This window comes from Balaenoptera physalus (genome assembly GCF_965194825.1).
Source record: "Balaenoptera physalus genome assembly, chromosome: 6".
NCBI lineage: Eukaryota > Metazoa > Chordata > Mammalia > Artiodactyla > Balaenopteridae > Balaenoptera > Balaenoptera physalus.
The window spans coordinates 130,703,083-130,722,413 of NC_138885.1; the positions used below are offsets into that span (position 1 = coordinate 130,703,083).

Sequence of the window (19,331 nt, forward strand, 5' to 3'; positions counted from 1 at the left end):
CCCAACTAAATATGTTCATGTACAAGAGCAGAGCAGGACCACATCTTCCTGTGTCTCTTAATGAGAACCTCCCAGAGGTCCTGGCAGATCACTGGCTCTCATGACTCCATGGCCAGCATTGCAGGAAAGCCTGTGCCTGATCCAGTCACCCCTCAGGGAAATGGCTTAGACCATCAGGACCCAATCTCAGAGCTGGACCCTCAACCCCACTATGCATCCTCCTAACTACGGGTACTCCAAATCGATGCTTCCCATCACCCACATGCTAGTGCAGCAGAGGATCTTGGGCAAGCCAGTCTCAAAGGGGAGAGGCACTGGGAGACACTGCCAGAATCCCCAGGGAACCTGGTGAAAGGGCCATTGCCCTGGAGCACTCTTGCAGGTGCTCTACCAGCAAGTGAATTATTCATTCACTGCAGCAACTACAATAATATTACTCATGGGGCAGGGGCTGAATTTCTAGTGAGTGAGGTCTGGGAAATGACTTGGGGGGTCACCGTAGGCAGTTGTCCCAGCCAAGGGAATCTTGGGCTCACTTGGTGAAGAGACCCTTGAAAGGGCAAATGACCCACGAGCCCCTGACAGCAGGCAGCCTGTGGAAAACAGAAGCCACCATTGCCACCATGCTGTCTAACACTCCCCAGACTGTACTGCCCAAGAGCTGTATCTCTGCTACCTCCCCACATTCGGGCATCAGTGCTGTTGGGCCGATCCCAACTGGATGGCCAACAGTTCAGTTCAGTTCTGACACTAACCAGAGTCAACACTGACCCCATGGGTTAGGGGCTCAATCCTGCGAGACTGCCCCCATTTCAGGTGCCAGCTGCAAATGGGGTCCCCAGACTACTGCACTTCTGCCAGGCCCACCTCGGGTTCAATAGAACGACTCACAGAACTTAGGAAAACGTTGTACTTAGGACTAGAGTTTATTACGAAAAACACAAATGAACAGCCAGATGAAGGTACGTAGGGAGAGGTCAGGAAGGGTCCCGAGTGTGGGCGCTCCTGTCCCTGTGGACTCAGGATGGTCACACTCGCTGTGCACGGATGTGTTCACCAAACCAGAAGCTTCCTTGGTCCTGTTGTTTTTACCAAAGTTTCATTATGGGGACTTCCCTGGTGGCTCAGTTGTTAAGACTCTGCCTGCCAATGCAGGGCTCACGGGTTCGATCCCTGGTCTGGGAAGATCCCACGTGCCGCGGAGCAACTAAGCCTGTGCACCACAACTACTGAGCCTGTGCTCTAGAGCCTGCGTGCCACAACTACTGAGCCTGCGTGTTGCAACTACTGAAGGCCGCGTGCCTAGAGCCCGTGCTCCGCAACAAAGAGTAGCCCCCCGCTCGATGCAAGTAGAGAAAGCCCGCGCGCAGCAACAAAGACCCAGCGCAGCCAAAAATAAATAAATTAATTTTTTTTTAAGTTTCATTATGTAGGTAGGATTGAATCAATCATTGATGATTAATTCACTCCACCTCCAGCCCCTCTCCCTGCTCAGAGTTGTGGGGATGGGGCTGAAAGTTCCAACCCTGTAACTACATGACTGGCTCCTCTGGCAACCAGATCCCATCCTGAAGCTACCTAGTCACCTCATTAGCATAAACTCAGGTATGGTCAAAAGTTATGAATAACACAAGACACTCCTATCGGGAAATTCCAAAGGTTTTAGGAGCTCTGTGCCAGAAACCTAGGACAAGGAGCAAGTATATATTTTTCATTATACCACAGGTAAGGACTCTTATTATCCCCATTTTCCAGATGGACGAACCGAGGAACAGGTGTTAAGTAACTTGCCTTAGGTTACACAGCTAGGTATAGCAACAGCAGGATTTGAACCCAGGCAGCTCAGCTCCAGCTCCACAACACCAGTTGCCTTGCTGTGTGGGACTCTGGGGAATCATGGAGCGTGGTCTTGCTCAGAAAGGAACCCTAAGGAGGCAGAGAGCCTCCCTGTCGGGGAAACAGAGTGTAATCGGGTACAGTGGGGATGCGGATAAACAACCAATTTACTGCAGAAAAACAAAGCCCGGATTTGTAGCCACTTTCTGTGGTGTAAATAATCCCACCCAGGAAAGTGATGGATTGGGAGATTGAGATTAACATATACACACTATATATAAAATATAGTATAAAATACACATAAACTATGTATAAAATAGATAACTAGCAGAGACTTACTGTATAGGACAGGGAACTCTACTCAATATTCTGTAATAACCTATATGGGAAAAGAATCCGAAGAAGAATGGAGATATATATATATAACCGATTCACTTTGCTGTACACCTGAAACTAACACAACACTGTAAATCAACTATACTCCAATAAAAATTTTTTTTAAAAATCCCACCCAGGCAGATGTTAAGCTACCAATCTGCCGTCACTGAGTGTGGGGTTAGGAAGAGACGCGCTGGGTTGGCCTGTCCTGCACTGACGGTAGGACGCCCGAACACCGCGTCAGGTAGAAGCTTCCTCCTATGGTGTGAGTTTAACGCCCACTCAGCTGGGCTGAGCAGGCAGCCTTGATTGTCTCTGGCTCATGCGCAGAGCTTTGTAGGAGCCCTCCCCACTGATGGGGAGGCCTGCCCAGGGCCACAGCGGCAGTCCTGACAAGGACATTAGAAAGTCCTCGACCCCTGACCTCACCCTACATCCAGCCCAGTCCTTCTACCCTTTCTGGAACCTGGGGACCTCCCATGTTTTGTAGCTTAGCTATCCATTTAACCCACTGTGGGCTGTGTTATTACCCAGCATTTCCATGTGTTGGAAGGATGGGAGTGTATATGAATGTGTGTGTGAGTGTGTGTGTGTGTATGTATAAATGTGAGTGTGCTGGGGTAACAGGCTTCCCACTCATTCGGTCCACCGTATTGCTTAGGGTGATTTTTATTTTTACTGTTATTTACGTTTTTTCTTTAATATTTTTTTGGCCACACGTTATGTGGGATACTAGTTCCCCAACAAGGGATCAAACCCACGCCCCCTGCAGTGGAAGCATGGAGTCTTAACCACTGGACCACCAAGGAACTCCATTATTTACTTATTTTTGCTTATATGTATTTTCTGATTTGTTACAATAATCAGAATCTCTTCTGGGCTTTATTTCCTGCCATGCTTTTCCCCAATAAATAGATTTTCTTTAAATATCTGTAATCATCATAGAGCAGGTTTTGTCTGTGTTTCCTGCCCAGCATCAAGTTTGCCTTCTTTTGGTAACAGCACCCCAATTTGCTTTGGGGACCAATTTGACTACCACTTACAGGCCTTATGTTTCAGTGGAGCTGACCCCATGCCCCATTCCAGGCCTGACCAACCAGGGTTTGGTCCCCAAGCTGTACAGATATCTTCAGAGAAGGCCACAGGAACCCATGAGACTCAGGGCCTGAGGTCTGCCGTAACTAGTGAGGACCAGGGTGTCTGCACTGGCCTGAAGCTGCTAGCAGCCTGCACCCGGAGGAATCTTCCCAAAAATCTAGACATCAGTGAGAAAGGGGAACCAAGAGAGGGAGTGAGAAGACTGAATCTTGACAGCATGACTGAACTCTGTGCAGAAACTTTCCCTTAGACTTTAAATTTCTGTGAACCAATAAATTCCTTTATTTGGATTATTTTTGCTCACACCAGTTTGAGTTGATTTCCATTCCTTCCAGCTGAGAGTACTAACACATCTACATAGTGCACATTAAATATTATATCCTGTGTTTAGGGTGATATCATATACAAGCATTTTGCCATGTGTCTACGTAAGCTTCATACAGTGGCATAATACTCCATAAGCTGGGCTTACCCTAAAATAAGAATATCTATTTAATAGGAGAGTCATTGTCTCTATGAGACAGGAGTTGAAAAGGAATCAAAGACAAAATTTTTGAGACGAATTTCCTCTTCCGAACACTACGTAACAAAAGCAGGCAATTTTTGAACTAAACTAAGAAAAAAAGCTCTTTTAGATATATTTTCTTTTATATCTGTGTGTATATATGTATATTTCATGTAACAACAGAATATACATTATGTTCTACACCAATATTACTTAATATTTATTTATAAACAGACAATATTTTTGTCCCCAAATTTTAATAATCCTCTCTGCTCTCTGACATGAATCCCTCTTTATTCTCCTCTGTCTTTCCTCAGCACAGATTTTTAAGACATGTGAAACTTAACAAGGGTAAGTGTAAAGTGCAACATGTAGAATCAAAAATCGAATTGCAAATGGAAGGTGAGGACAAAGAGTTTGACTTAAGTGCCTATGAAGAGTGCCTGATGGTGGTAGTGGGTCACAGGCTGTCCATTAGGTGACATCAAGAACTTGCTGTGTACTTAGTTTCTCTAAGTCTCAGTTTCCTCACCTGAAAAGTGGGAGAATAACGCCTGTACAGTGCCAGGTACTCAATACAACATGCAGACCTTGATTTTTAGGACAAGAAGATATCCCAAAAAACACTGAACAACCACCTGACAGGACTCTCATAACTGTCAGAATTGGATAAGGATTAACTTTAGCTGCATGTAATAGAAGACCCAAAATAACAATAGTTTGAGCATATATGTGATTATTTTCCCTCATGTAAAGGAATTCTGGAGGACAGCAACAGTCTGGTGGCTGTTGTGGCATCTCTAACCATGGGGCCCAGATTCCTTGTATCTTTGTGCTCCACAAATTGTGTGGCACTTTGTGTGTCCCTGCAACCTCAAGGTTACCTCATGTATCAAGATGGGTGCTGGTGCTCCAGCCTTCACATTCTTGATAACAGGATGGCAAAGGGGAAAGAGCAAAAAGGTGTTCTGCTCTTTGAAGGATCCTTTCTAAAGTTCCTCTCAATACTTTCTGCTTACATCTCATTGACCAGATCTTACCTAGCTGCAAGAGAGACTGGGAAATATATTATTTGTCAAAGCACATAGCCACCCTGTATAAAACTGGGTTTCTGATCCTAAGGAAGAAGGGCTACTCAAATGAGCAGCGAGCAGTCTTCTCCATGATTCTTTCACAAAGTACAGGGTTGTCCCACCCCAACAAAATTGGGTTTGCCCTGTGACCTCTGAGATGGCCACAGAGTATACATGGGGAGAAGAAATACTTGTTGAGCATTGAGCCTGGTGCTGGAAGAAGTGACAGCAACTGTTAACTACTGATGTGGTGGGATTATGGCAGACCTCTCTCTGCGTTAGCCAGTATCCTTAGCACGCCAGTCATTCAATATTTTAATATCCCTTCTGGGTGTAAAATAGTGCTGGAGAGCTTGACTTCTGAAGCCAGACAAGGTTCAAATCCCAGATTCAGTGCTTATTAATAGTGTACCTTTGAATAAGTCACTTATTCCCTCTGAGGCTAAGCTTCTCCGTGTATAAAATGGGTATAATAATGGATCCGCAACTACCTAGAGACGACGGGGTAGTTGGAAGGATTAGATGTTTAGCTCCTTCTCCTGCCCATGATAAACAGGCACGAAATGTTAGCTGATAACCCCAGGGGAAGCACAGACACAACAGACTAGAAACTTCACTCCAACCACCTTCTTAATGAAGAACACAAGCACAAGTAGGTTTATCTGGGTCTACAGGTTTCCAAAGAATACTCTTTTGTTATTCTCTGCCCTCCCAGCTTAGTTAAACAGGGAGAAGATGGAGACTGTTTATCCTGAGTCACAGGGTAAAACTCTGTCTTAGCTCGTTTGGGCTGCAGATTCAGTGTCCAGTGAGGACCTGCTTCCTGGTTCATAGATAGCAGTCTTCTCACTGCATTTCACATGGAGGAGGGGGCCAGGGAGCTCTGTGTTGTCCCTTTTATAAGGGCGTTAATCCCATTCATGAGGGCTCCACCCTCATGACCTAATCACTTCCCAAAGGCCCCACCTCCAAATACTATTACGTTGCGGATTAGCTTTCAACATATAAATTTTGGGGTGGGACACAAACATTCAGTCTGTAGCACCCCACAACCAAAGACAGTCAGGGCTGGGAGCTGCCCAGGCCCTTAGCCTTCACTTGTTCCTACTCACCACTGCTGCGAAACTGTCTCTGCAGAAAGACTGGCCAAATCAGTCACCAGTGTGGACAGAGAGGTGCTGGGAGTGGTCCCTTATAGCATTTATTATAAATCAACACCTGCATCCCATTCTCTTTCATCAGAGTCACAGCCATCCGGATTCCTTGTGGGCCCTGCACCTGTATATAACCTCCATACTTTTCCAAGACATTTGCCTCTCTCTCCTTAGATACCAGCAAACTTGGCTACAAATAGTCCCATAGACTCAGCCCTCTAGGGCAGCCACTCCGGAGGCTCAGGACCCTTGCTCTGCAGGTGCCTGTGACATCGCCAGCTTCAACAGCCCCCTGTGACCTCACCACCTGGACAACAGAGCCCAGTGGGGCCATGGCCACTCCCTCAACCAGCACAAGTGACAGAGGGCGTAGATGACCACCACGCCCTCGGGAGAGGCCAGAGCCTCCAGCAACCCCACACATGGTGATAGCAGGTCTATAGACATCCCAACAGTGAGATCCCAAAGTCAGGTCCCCCTCCTTGCAGATGTCCCAACAGCTCACGACACTGCAGCATCGGCTGAACAGCAGGATGTAGGTCAGGCCTCCAAGCCAGCCACCTTGGGGGCCACGTCAGCATCTGGGGATAAGGACAAGCATGAAGCTGCCGCGGGGCATGCCCAGGAGCCCAAGGAGCCCACAGCCCTGCTTGCCCCCCTGGCCCCAGGTGCCCTGCAAAGTTCCATGGGCTTCCAGAACCTAGTGCAGAAAGTGCTGGTGCAAGATTCGAGTATGACTGAGAATCCTCAGATTTTCCAACTTTACTCCCTGATTAAGGAAGAGACACCACAAGCGGCAGGCGTCCCAGACAGGGAACAGGAACTAGCTCCATCTACCCCAAGCGCTGGGGTACAGTCCCCGCAAAACGTGGAGGCTCAGCCCATCGTGAGCACAGCAGATGCCAATGACCAGCTTGACACTCGGGCTGCTGACACTGCTGAAGCTGTTGAGGAGAAACCTGAGGGTCAGGAGGCCTTGAACCCTGACACTGATGCTTTGCCATCAGCCCCTGCCTCGCCGGGCCCCCGAGCGGCAGCCGTGGAGAGGAGGCCCCTGGACTCCATGGCCAGTGAGAACAACTACATGCGCTCCATGACCAGCTTGCGGGGCGGGGGTGAGGGGTCCATCAGCTCCCGGCAGACGTCCTGGTGTGGTCTGATACTGCCATGGGCATGGCCACGGGCATCCTGGCCTCCAGCCACGGCTCCGTGACAGACCTGCTGCACAACACGGGGCCCAGCCTGCGCTCCATCTCCAGCGTCCTGGGGAGTGCCAGCTCTGCCTTGTCCCCCAGGCTGGCAGTGGGGACCAGCTCGGCCCTGCACTCCATCACCCACATGCTGGAATCGGTGGAGCGGAGGACCATAGAGGGCATCCTCTCAGCCACGCACTACCTGACCAGCCACCTCACCCCACGCCAGGCCCATGCCGGCCCCAACTCGGACGAGGCCCCGCGCTCGGCAGCCTCCCGAGACCCCGGGAACGCTCATGCCCTGCTCTCTCACGCATCCCTACCCTGGACGGCTCTCCCCAGATTGGGCAATAAATCACCACCGAGCGTTCATTTTCCAAGCACCAGCCTCATACCTTGTCTGTGCAGCGGGCACAGGGTGGAGGGACAGGAGGGGGCTAGAGTGTTCTGGAAACAGAAAGGTGTCCCCTGAGGGCTTCTCGGGTTGTCCCATTCAGGGGCTGGGGGCCAAAGTGCAGAAAGAGAAGGGCCTGGGCAGGCCTGGGAGGCCAGGCGTTGGGGGCTCAGACCTGCAGAAATTGATCTTGGCTGGACCTCTAACCAGGTAAGTGCGTTTCTGAGGAAGGAAGATCTGATTCTTCCCCAGGGCCTGGCTTAGCAGGCTCAGGACGCCCAGCCGGGCTCTCTGAGCGTGGGATTGAGAGCGTGGGGTTGAGAGCCGGGAAGGAGACCAGTGTGGGCTCAGACCCCAGCATGGCTACAGGCCGTGGGCCAATCCCTTCACCCTCTGAACCTCCAACTCTCCTCTGTAGAACAAATAACGAACCCACACCATGAAGATGTTATGAGATGTAAGGGAAACAACGCAGGTCCTAACGCATGATGTCTGGCACTTAATAAGCTCACACACGTCAGCTGCCATGATTATTATCCTCCAGCAGGCTGGGGACACAATGGGATCAGGGATCTACGTAGGGTGACCAACCAGCCTGGTTTGCCTGGGGTTCCTGGGATATGGGACTTTCAGATTTAAAACCAAGAAAACCCCAGGCAAACCAGGGTAAGTTGGTCACCCTAGACCCGGGTCTCTTTACATGTTTTTTTTTTTTTTTTTCGGCTGTGCTGGGTTTTTGTTGCCGCGTGTGGGCTTCCTCTAGTTGCGGCGAGCAGGGGCTACTCTTCGTTGCAGTGCGCGGGCTTCTCATTGCGGTGGCTTCTCTTGTTTCGGAGCACGGGCTCTAGGCGCATGGGCTTCAGTAGTTGCAGCACATGGGTTCAGCAGTTGCGGCACATGGGCTCTAGGGCGCGCGGGCTTCAGTAGTTGTGGAAAGCCATCAGCCCACCCTCTGGCTAGACACAGTGCCATGCTGGCCACATGACTTGGTGAGTGAAGATCTGGCTGGACATCAACCCCGACTCCTGCCCTTGGCTGGGTGCCTCATACAGGTCACAACCCACACACCTTCATGCTGCAGCCCTGGCTGTGGATTCCTTCATTCATCCATCCCTCATTCCCTGCAGAGTCTCCAAATGGGAGACCTTGGCTGAAACCAGCCCACTGATGGATTTGCCCTACACGGTGTTTCTTTTCTTTTTTTTTTTAATATTTCTTTATATATTTATTTGGCTGCGCCGGGTCTTAGTTGCGGCACGCAGGATCTTCATTGCCGCTTGAGGGATCTTCGTTGTGGCATGCGGGCTCTTTAGTTGCAGCATGCGGGATCTAGTTCCCTGACCAGGGATGGAACCTGGGCCCCCTGCATTGGGAGCGCAGAGTCTTAACCACTGGACCTCCAGGGAAGTCCCCCTACACAGTGTTTCTTAAATTGGGAATTAGTTGCTAACATTTAAAAGCCAGGAGATTTTAAATAGAAACATGGATTTCTGCTTCTCTTGAGAAACCTAGGGGCCTTATTTCTTCTGGGCAACCAGCAGCTGAGCTGCCCACTTTAGAGGGAACTACCTGGCCTACGTCAGTACTGAGTTGCCTGCCTGATCCCCAGAGGCATGCGTCTACCACCCTACCACCCCTACCCGGCAGATGGCTCCTGTGAGGAAGTCTGATGCCAGGCCCCAAGGGGATGAAAAGACAACCAGGTGTGTCTATCCCCTTCCCTCAAGGAGCTGCCACTTTCTGTAGATGAGACGTGAACTGTCCCCATGTAGTGAAAGCAAAGAATTCAGAGGAGGGAGATTGTCAGTTCAGACCCCAGTACAGGGCCTCCTTGAGTCAGACCTAAAAAGAGAGGAGAGATGGTGTCCCCGACAGAGGCGTGGACAACAAAAGTCGAGGCAGGCGTGATGCGGGCTTGGTGGGGGAGGGCGGCTGAGCAGCTCAATCTGCCTGGAGCCCAGAGCAGGGCATGGGAGACAGAGCTGCCAGGGTGGCCCTCAAATGCTTTCAACAAATATTTTCTGAACCAGGTAAGTGCCACTATACGCCAGGCACTGCTAGATACTGAGACTGCAAAGGTGAATGAAAGATTGAAACCAAGCTCAACCCAGGTCAGGGGAAGGGCTGAGCCAACTAGCACAACTGCCAAGTGCGGGCGTGTTTGGACCCAGGGCTCAGCCGCGTCCTCAGGGCTCTGTCTTTCCAGTTCAGCCCCTCTGTGCTGGCTCCATTTTCAGGCACCCAGCCACCTTCCTGGAAAGAGAGAGGCCCTTGTTTCCACTGGATCTGGCAGGAGAGTCCCAGGTGAGGACACTGCCAGGCCTGGCTTGGCTCCCATGCTCTCTGCTGAACCAATCACTGAGGCTGTGGGAGTGAAATACCTCGTTACCTGGCCTGGGCCTCATGTCCACCTCTGAGGCCAGGGTCAGCCCAGAAATGGGGTTCCCCACAGGAAGGGCTGCTGGACCAACACCATTTTGTGTGTGAAAGCCAGTAGAGTTGTAAAGAGCATGGCTTTGGGGGTCAGGCTGCCTTGAATCCTGGCTCTACCTCCTTCTAGCTGTGTTACTTTCATCCCCCCATGTTTCGGTTTCCTCATCTGTAAAATGACAATACACCTACCGCGTCAGGCTGCTGTGAGGATTAAATGAGTCAAGTGCTTGAAAGGTGCCTGGCACACAATTGAGTGCAATATAAGTGTCAACGATCATTGTGATTATTAGGACGGAAGGGTTCTATGGAGCTATGTACTAAGAACGGAATTTCCCTGCTTGATCCTGCCCTTCCTCTTTGCGGTGGGATTAACAATTGTGTTGGCAAATATGCCTGGCAACGCATCTTCTCTGCAGGTGGGACCTGCAGGCAGCCAGGTGCTACTGTACCTGGGCCAAAGGTCAGGGCTGTGCACTCAGGGCTGAGGAATCCAACTTGGAGAGAAGTGGGTGCACCTCAGCTCTGGCCAGAGAGAGAAAGAAAAGGCCCAGAGGCAGGAGCTTGGAGAGATTCCTCGTTTTACAGGCAAGAGGAAGCAATGCATAAGACACAGGAGCAATCAGCAAGCGGGGGTGACCCAGCCCATCACGAGCCTGTGAGTCCACCATGTTGGATGAATAAAAACTGAACCACCATTGAACCATTGGGGAGAGGCAGTTAGTAGAGACAGATGGTGGTGTGTAAGGGGAAAAAGAATGAGCATTCGTCAGAATAACAGGGTGGCCTTGTGTAGGGTACCTCTGGTGTTGAGAATCGAGGCACAACAAAGTTATAAATTCACCCCAACAAAGCTGGTGCCTCCGCACCCCTTCTGGTTTATATGTTAGGGTTAACACCTGACAGCCACCAGCGTTTCTCTAGGATCAACAACAGTCTTTTTGGTTGTATGTTCTGCCACTGAGAGATTGGCCAGTAAGTAGAGGTTCTGCTTAAAGAAACATTTGAGCCCGGCTCGGGCATGGCTAACAGAAGGAAACCGACAAGTCCTGGGAGACAGCAGAGGAACACCGTGGCTTCAAGGGTAGGGCTCGGCCGAGGAGTCTCTGGACGGGCAGTGTCCACTGAACCTGCACTGGCCATCCCTGTGGAGTCCTCAAGTGGGCACTGCGGTCCTAGAAGATGGCCAAACCTCCAGCTCCTCATCTACAGAGTGCCTCACAGGGATGCTGTGATCAAGAATGCATATAAAAAAACAAAAAATAACATTTAACAGTAGGCATGTGACACATGTTAGTTTTCTTCCTTCCTTGTGGTTTTCTGCATTGTCCGTATATTGGGCAGGAGTCTGTTAACGGAAAGTGACAAAAACCCATGGATTTGATGGGCTGGGCAGAGAAGGGCTGAGAAGGAACCGGCTTTCAAGATGCCTGGTGTCAGGGACTCAAAGCTAGCAGGACGCCTCCATTGTTGTGTCCTCTGCCTCCATGGCAACTCTGCCCCTCCCCCAAGCTTCTGCTTCTCGTGGGGAATGAGGTTCCTGGAGGCTCTGGGCCCACAGCCTTGCGCTTCCCAGACCAAGAGGAAAGGTCTGTTTCCCTGCTCCAGTCAGATAAATCCCAAGGGGAAGGACTCTGGTTGGCCCAGCCTGGATCACATGTTGGAAAGGCCTTCCTCAGCCAGTGCCCGTGTGTGGTACCTCTCTGAACAAGCAGTTCTGGGCACCCTGAGCCACGCCCCTCCCAGAGACAAAACGAGGGAGCCAGGCAACGTGTCCTCTCCCGGCCTGCCTGGGCTCCCCACGGCAGGTGGCACAGCCCTGACCTCCCTCCGCACCTGCATCTGAAAGGCCCCTGGCAAATAATAGTCACTTTTCCCACAAAACCAGGCTGGCACTCCGGATGAGATCAGCTGTCTGCACAAGACCACACAGAGCCCAGTCCTAGGTTCTAAGCCCTGCAGAGTGCCCACCGCTACACGTGAGCTTGTCTGTGAATGTTCTGCCCACAATCAGAACTTTCCTTTAACCATGTGCTTTGGAAAGATCTGAGGCATTGTAAAGTGTTCTCCCTCCAGCTCCATGGATTGAAAATTATTCCTTTGGATCTCTGAATTTTAAATATCAATCAATGAGAAAATAGGATTCACCTAAAACACATGGTTTTGTTTCTGACCACCTGTATTTTACGAGTGCTTGTCAAAATGCAGCTTCTTATGGCTCCTGAACAACTCTGGGCCTCATCTCCCAGTCTGCACTTGGGGATTCAGCACTTTATAACCTGCTATGGTGTGAAATGGAGATGGGCAGGGTGATGGAGCAGCCTCGGAACCAACACCCATGCCAGAAACTCTGCGAAGTGGTCAGGTAGGTCCCTCCCTCCCCACTCCCCCCACCCAGGGGTGGCCTGGCCAAGCCGCACCCAGCACGGCAGGCACGGAAGTGAATGCCTCAGCACAGACGCCAGGGGAAGGCGCAGGAGTGGAGGAGGGAACCAAGGATGGGAGCAGAGTGGCATGAGCAGGGCCCACTGTCTCCTCTAACAAGGCAGGTGGCCAAGCACGGCTGAGATGTCCTAGGCGACTGGAGGGGAGGGGAATGGAAACGCCCCGGGCTGCCACCTGCTCCTTGCTTCCAGAGCAGGAACCCAGGTTGGGGCCTGGTGAGAAACACTGGAACCAAAAAGGGGTCAGTCAGATGGGTGACGGTGAACAAAGGCCTTTATCTGGGGGAAGAAGTCCCGGCTGGCTGCGGGGCTCACTTAGGCCACCACGTGGCCCTCACCGGCCGGCCCGAGGCCAGGCGGCGCTGTTTCCTCGGCTGGGGCTGGTCCCCTTCCGTCGCGGGGAGGAGCAGCTCCGGATCGGAACAGAGGGTGCGGCCGGGCGGGCGAGGGGCGGCGAGGACCGCGCGGCCGGGCGGGGTCATCCACCGCCCTGCCCAGTCCCGCCGTCTCCATGGCGACGGCTACCTCACCGCGGAGGCTGGGAGAGCTGGAGGGAGAGTCTTTGCCGGTTGCTACGCAACAGCCCAGTGACGTCAGGCGATTGAGTTTGGTTCCCAAGGTAACTGACCAGGCAGCTGGGCCGGGAACTATTTGTGTCTGTCCCCAGAGGGTCTGCGGAGCCTCCGGGGTCTGGCGCAGCTGAGGAAATGCGCTCCTGGCCCGCGGGCAGGCGGGAGACGGAACACAGAGGCCCTTTCAGCTCTCGGAGACTGGCGACCCAGGCGAGGCGGGGTCTGCGCCCAAAGCCGGACGCCCCAACTCCGCTCCCTGCCGCTCGGGTTTTCTCCCCGCTCCTGCCCGGGCGGCCCCTGGACCGCCAGGCTTTGTCCTACTTATAAACGCCCTGCTGGGTAAACTCCTTGAAGTAAAGCGCTTCTGTCTGTAGCATCCCGGCCCGCACTGTCACCCTCACTGGCACACAGCGGGCTCTCAGCGCGGCCTTTCCATGAGACTGTGGACGTTCGCTCCCCTTTCAGATCTGCGAGACGCCTCCGGCACTCAGAAACCCTTGTCAGGTTCTGATCTCGAGCCCTGGTGCGCCGATCAGCAGACCAGCTCCATAATTTGGGGGCCACAATGCAAAAATAAAATGAGGGGCCCCTTGTCCAAAAATGACGGTGGGACAAGGTAGGGAACAGGCCCCAGTGCTGCCCACTGAGAGTAAACTGCAAGAGAGTGAAAGTGACAAGTACGTGGGTAAACTGAGGCAGGTAGCGTCAGTCACAGAGGAGAGAGGATAACGTTCAAACCTGGAGTGGCAGAAGGTGAGGGACAAGGCACAACAGGTGCAGAAAGAGCAGCGGGTGCGTAAAGACAAAGCAGTGACCTAAATTTGGGCCTGAGAGCTGGCCCGGGCCCGCCTGGGGGACCCCTCAGAACTCAGCATTGTAACTGGGTCTTGGGACTTAAGTGACGCAGTCTATCCAGGCCTCTCAGGCTCCTCCCTCGTTATGGCACCCGTCAAAACAGGGTAACACCCAAGCCTCTCACAATCTGTCTCCAGGGAGACACCACCACCTCCCCCTGTCCAATGGGCCAGGCCAGGCTGGACTCAGGGACATGGATTTATGAACCCAGGCCACAGAGAACAAGCCAAGCATCGACATCCAGACCAGCTGTTGACCCAGGAGCCAGGGCACACTCTGCCTGTCCCACCAAACGAGGCATCTGCTCCATCCCTGTGAATCTTCATGTCTCTTGTCAACAGTCTGACAGCTTACTGGGGGCTCAGAGGGCAGGAGGCATCTGGCATCTCTGAAAGAGCAGCCGCAGGGCTGGCTTTCCCGGGCAGTGAATCTCCACAGCCTGATTCTCAGTTGAGAAAGCCTGCAGCCCTCATCCTCTCCTCCCCTCTGGGTGAAGCAGGCTCCATGATCCCAGATTCACACATAGGACATGTTCAAGGATTCACCCAGGCCCACCTCCCCACCGCCCAGGTTCCCTGGTCTGTCCCAGATGACCCCTCGGGAATGGGCCCTGGGCCTAGGGACCAAAGCTGTTGAGCAGAACCAGCTACATAATTTATGGGGCCCAAGTGCAAAATGAAAATGCAAGGCCCCTTCTTCAAAAAGTATTAAAAATGTCAAGACAGGGACAGCAAAGCATTAAAGCAAGCAAGGAGCCCTGTGGGACTGCACAGATTGCAGGCTCAAGAAGCCAGGCCAGCTGGTGTGTCCTAGACACCAAGCAAGCCTCCTTCCCGGGCACAGCCCATCTCTTCCCTCTCTCAGGGTCCATCTGTTGGCCTCTCGCCACACTGTTGCTGGCTGCTTCCAGGACCACTGTCCTAACCATCAATTCAACACAATGTGGGCATCTAGAGGGTCCTCAAAGAGGCCCACAAGATATTACATGGCGGGGGCGGGAGGAAGATGTACCCAGTGCTTTCTTTTTCTTTTTAAATAAATTTATTTATTTACTTATTTATTTTTGGCTGCATTGGGTCTTCGTTGCGCGCGCGCGGGTTTTCTCTAGTTGCAGCGAGCGGGGGCTACTCTTCGTTGTGGTGCAGAGGCTTCTCATTGCGGTGGCTTCTCTTGTTATGGAGCACAGGCTCTAAGCACGTGGGCTTCAGTAGTTGTGGCTCGCAGGCTCTAGAGCGCAGGCTCAGTAGTTGTGGCGCACGGGCTTAGTTGCTCCGCGGCATGTGGGATCTTCCCGGACCAGGGCTCGAACCCGTATCCCCTGCATTGGCAGGTGGATTCTTAACCACTGCGCCACCAGGGAAGTCCCCCAGTGCTTTCTTATCAAAGTACCAAAACCACAGAACACTTCCAGAAATGCCCGTTTCTGCAAATGCTGGATGTTTGATTCTCTATTTTCAGCTGAAGAACACTTGCTCTTGAAAAAATACCTGAGGGTCATCTACATAAGATGATGAAATATGAAGTGTAGCAGCTGATTGATGATAATTTGGCGCTGGTTAACACTAAAACAGTATACAAGAACAAAAGTCAAGGATGTGTTTGTGGCCTCCTAAGGTCTACATCACACCCATGATTCATCCCACTCTGTCCTCAGGGAACCAAGGGAGAGAACTTCTGCCTCAGCCCCTCTGCTTCATCTCCACCCTGGGATCAGGGCCTGCAAATGCCCCTGCTGGACTCCCCGCTTCCTCTGCCAGCCTCTCTGAATCCTACCCTTCTGCCAGAGTCCCCGCATGTGGGCACTGTGCTGCACCATCCGGGTCCCCTGCAGCCCTGAAGGACCGGGTGCCCCAGTGCTGGGAGTACAGGCTGCAGACACAAGGACCCTCAGCTGTCAGCCCTCTCTGGAGATCCCCTCTACTGAAGAAAATAAAATGCCTTGGCCAAAGCCAAGATCTTCACCTGTTTAAAGCATCACTCTGGCTACAGTGAAGAGAATGGATTCACCACTTGCATCACCTACTGTTGGGCACATGTTAACCCTTCGGCCTGATTGTTAGTTTTAACCTGTATTTGTGCGAGATGACGTGTCTGCTGCTTGAGGTTGGAACCCAGCCCTTGGACTGTTTGGATCCTTGCATGGCCTTGCACTGAGTAGGTGCTCAATAAATATTTACAGATCGCAATCAGCTGACACTTCTGTTTCTGCAGTGATCTCCGGGAGTCTTGCTTCTCAGACCAGCATCAGTACCACTTGGGAGCTAGTAGGAAATATGCAATCCCAGGCCCCATGCAGACCTCCTCAATCAGAATCTGCAATTTAACAAGATATCCCAGAAATTCAGATACATGGTAAAGTTTGAGAAGCACTTCTGGTGAGTAGAATAACTAGAGGGCTAGAAGAGGAGGTGTGGGAAGTCGGAAGTGAGGCAGGAGGCAAGCTCAGGTGCATATAGAGGGCTCACCTGGGGAGTCTCCCTTAAGAGTGGCAATCACCCTGAGTCACTGAGTCTGAGAAGAGACAGGACCAGCAATAAAGCTAACTCTCGGGTGCTTTGTATGTGCCAGACACTGGTTTCTCAACCTTTTACATCCAATAACTACTTTAGTCTCCACAACAGCCCTATAACGTGGTACTATTAGGATCATCATGTCCATATTGCAGATAAAGAAACCGAGGCCCCGTGCGGTTGAGATTATTCCGGAATCTTCAGCAGGTACAGACATTTGGCTGTACCTGGTGTTTAGGGCAGGCTCTGTTCTGATTGGTCGCTGACTGTCCCACTGGTTATTCAATGTTTTGAACGTTGCCCTGGTTACACAGCTGGATGGAAGAGGCAGGATCCAAATCAGCCCGCTATGCTGGAGCCACGCTCCAAACCAACATCCTCTATCCATCCAGTGCCGTCACCACCCAGAAACAGCACACCTCAGGGACGAGTAATGTGTGTCAAAGTGCTGTGTAAGCTGTAAAGCACAGTATAAATGCCAAATGGATTCCTCTGGGGCAGAAGTGAGAGAAGCCTGTTAAAGATGGAGAAGCCGGACTGTGAGAGGGCAGATGATGTGGGGAAGCAGAATTCCCTCTGCTTGCTCAAGGGGGTAACTGAGGCAAGAAGGAAAAGCCTCCCTAAGTGGAGCCCCAGGATCAGTCCACGGAGGCTCTAACTTGCCAGAGACCGTCAGGCATTAAGCAGGTTAGCCCGGGTGTGTCCTCACGGAATAACCGAGCTCTCCTGACATCGACCACCAGGGGGCGCTGCTCCCCAGCCTTCGTCCCACTGGACCCCACCTGCTCTCTGGAAACTAGGACGTGGAAGGAGTCCTAGTGAGCAAGCACCAGGACTTTGAGAAGTGGGAAAGGAGGGAAGGCAGATGGAAGGGGTACTTATACCACTTTCAATCCCAATACACCCCTATGGAGAAGCTCTTGTTCCCACTTTACAGATGAGGAATTTGAGGCCCAAAGATGTTAGATAAGATCCCCCAAACCAGGAAGTTAGGCAGAGGTCGAGCTGGGTCATTTGATTCCAACCTCAGTTCCCAAGGGGACCACAGGTAGATGCCAGCTCATTTGACCCTGTCCTGTCGTTGGTGTACCTGCTTCTATTGACCTTGTATTCTGAGAGGTGACTAGAAATCCTACCACAACTGTATTCCCGCAATTCCAACAGCCAGGCCTCATAAAGGCAGCCTTCTTGAACTTGAACTTTTTGAGGTGGTGGGCTCCTGCTTCATTGCCCTCTGGCCTTCAAGAACCCTCACCTGCCACCCCAGCCGAGCAGCCTCCCCATTCAGGCAGAACCTGAGGTCTCTTCTGTTCCAGAATCTGGCTCTGGGCTCCCAGAACCACGTCCTATTTTACATCCCCTCCCCACGCCAGGGACCCCATGGGTTCAGCTTTTGCCCCCTGGCACCCCACAGCAGGCAGAAGCACAAATAAACAAGTGGACATTTGAGCCTGTGGCTGGGGCCAAACCAGGCACCAAGGTTTTTTCTCAGCTCCCACCAACTCCTTTTATGGCCTCTGGGTCCAGTTCCTTCTTCATAATAAGTCATAACTGGAAAAGGCCTCAGGAGTCACTGAGGCCAACTTGCGCCAACACTTTCCTTTTCTAAAAAGGAAAAAAAAAGTATGCCTCCCGGTCTCCAGGCGGGTTCCTAAGACCAGGACAGGGCGGGAAGCGTCCTGAACGGGAAGGAAACTCCAGCCCTGAGACGGGACCTGGGCATGCACCTGTAATGTAGGGGGAAGGGGGGACCCTAACCTCGGCCTTCTTCCCCAGCTCCTGAGGTTCTGTCACCTGCCCTGGAGACCGCCTAACGAGCATCTAATCCGCCCCCCTCGGTAGGACGCTTTCCTTCCCTCTGTCCTGGGAGCTGGGGGAAGCTCGCGTGTCTGGTAGCACGGGCGTGTAAGTGATCATGTGTGTACAGAGCGTGTGAGCCGCCACACACGCGTCCGCGCCATTGCCGGGTGGGGGGGTGGTCTGTGCACGCCCCCTAGGGGCCGGCCACCACCCGCTGCCGCAGCTGCGAAGTGGCCGTGCGCAGCGCTGCGTGTGCCCGGCGCGCACCAGCCTCGCCACCCTCCCGTCCCGGCCGAGAGCGCGGGGTGTGTTGGCGGGCAGGCTGGCGCGCAGCACCCGGAGCCAGGGCGCTTCTGGTTCTCGGTCCCCAGGCCTCCCCTTCCCGCCTGGCATTTTCTCTTTTCCCGGGCCTCCCCTCCGCCCGCGAGGAGCGCTCCGGGGCGGGGTCCGAGAGCAGCCCCGCCCGGGCCGGCCGGCGAAGGTGGCAGGGCTGCCGGGCGCGCGCCGCCCCTCCCTGCCGCCCCCGCCCCGGCGCCCCGATGGGTTTTTCCATGACTGCATCCGGCCCCGGGCCGTCTTTGTTCCCGCCATCCCCGGCCGTGCCTGCGAGCTGGTCCGCCTCTCTCCCGGCGCCGGGGTTTTTCCAGGGCTCAACTGGAGCACTGTGGAGCCGCCTCCCCGCCCCCGGCCTCCTGCGCCCCGGCCGAGCTGCGGCCCCCGCGCGACCCCGAAATCCCCTGCAGGGAGCCGAGCTCTCTCCAGACCCACCGCTCCGTCCATCCTGTCCCCGCCGCCAAGGCCCGCAGCCCATGAGCCCCGTATTTGGGCGCAAAGTTGACCGTCAGCCGGCCCTGGCGCTCCCGCGCTTCTTGAGGCGCTCTTGGCGCCCCGAGCCCCTCCCGGGCTTCACGTTGGGGGCGAGGGTCAGGTGTCTGCAGAGCCGGGCCGCCTCTGCCCCCAGCTTGTGTTAGGGCCTCACATTTCTCCCAAGGGGCAGGCGGCGCAGAGGGGCACCCAGGGGCGCGCACAAGGTCCGTCACAGCCTGAGGTCGCCATGTGTGATCGCCGTCCCACCGCGCGCCGGCCGCT

The 19,331-nt window shown here is 53.1% G+C and overlaps 1 protein-coding gene across 1 annotated transcript; it reads left to right on the forward strand.

The window, feature by feature from the left end:
* Nucleotides 1-1,939: 1,939 nt before the first annotated feature.
* TEX44 (testis expressed 44) lies at nt 1,940-19,080 on the forward strand (the record flags this gene model as incomplete). Its single annotated transcript, XM_082464725.1, is given in 7 exon segments — nt 1,940-7,177; nt 7,180-7,550; nt 7,735-7,841; nt 9,869-9,935; nt 12,311-12,426; nt 16,757-16,872; nt 18,440-19,080. Coding segments are annotated over 7 exon segments (2,178 nt in total). The 5' UTR covers nt 1,940-6,417.
* Nucleotides 19,081-19,331: the final 251 nt, after the last annotated feature.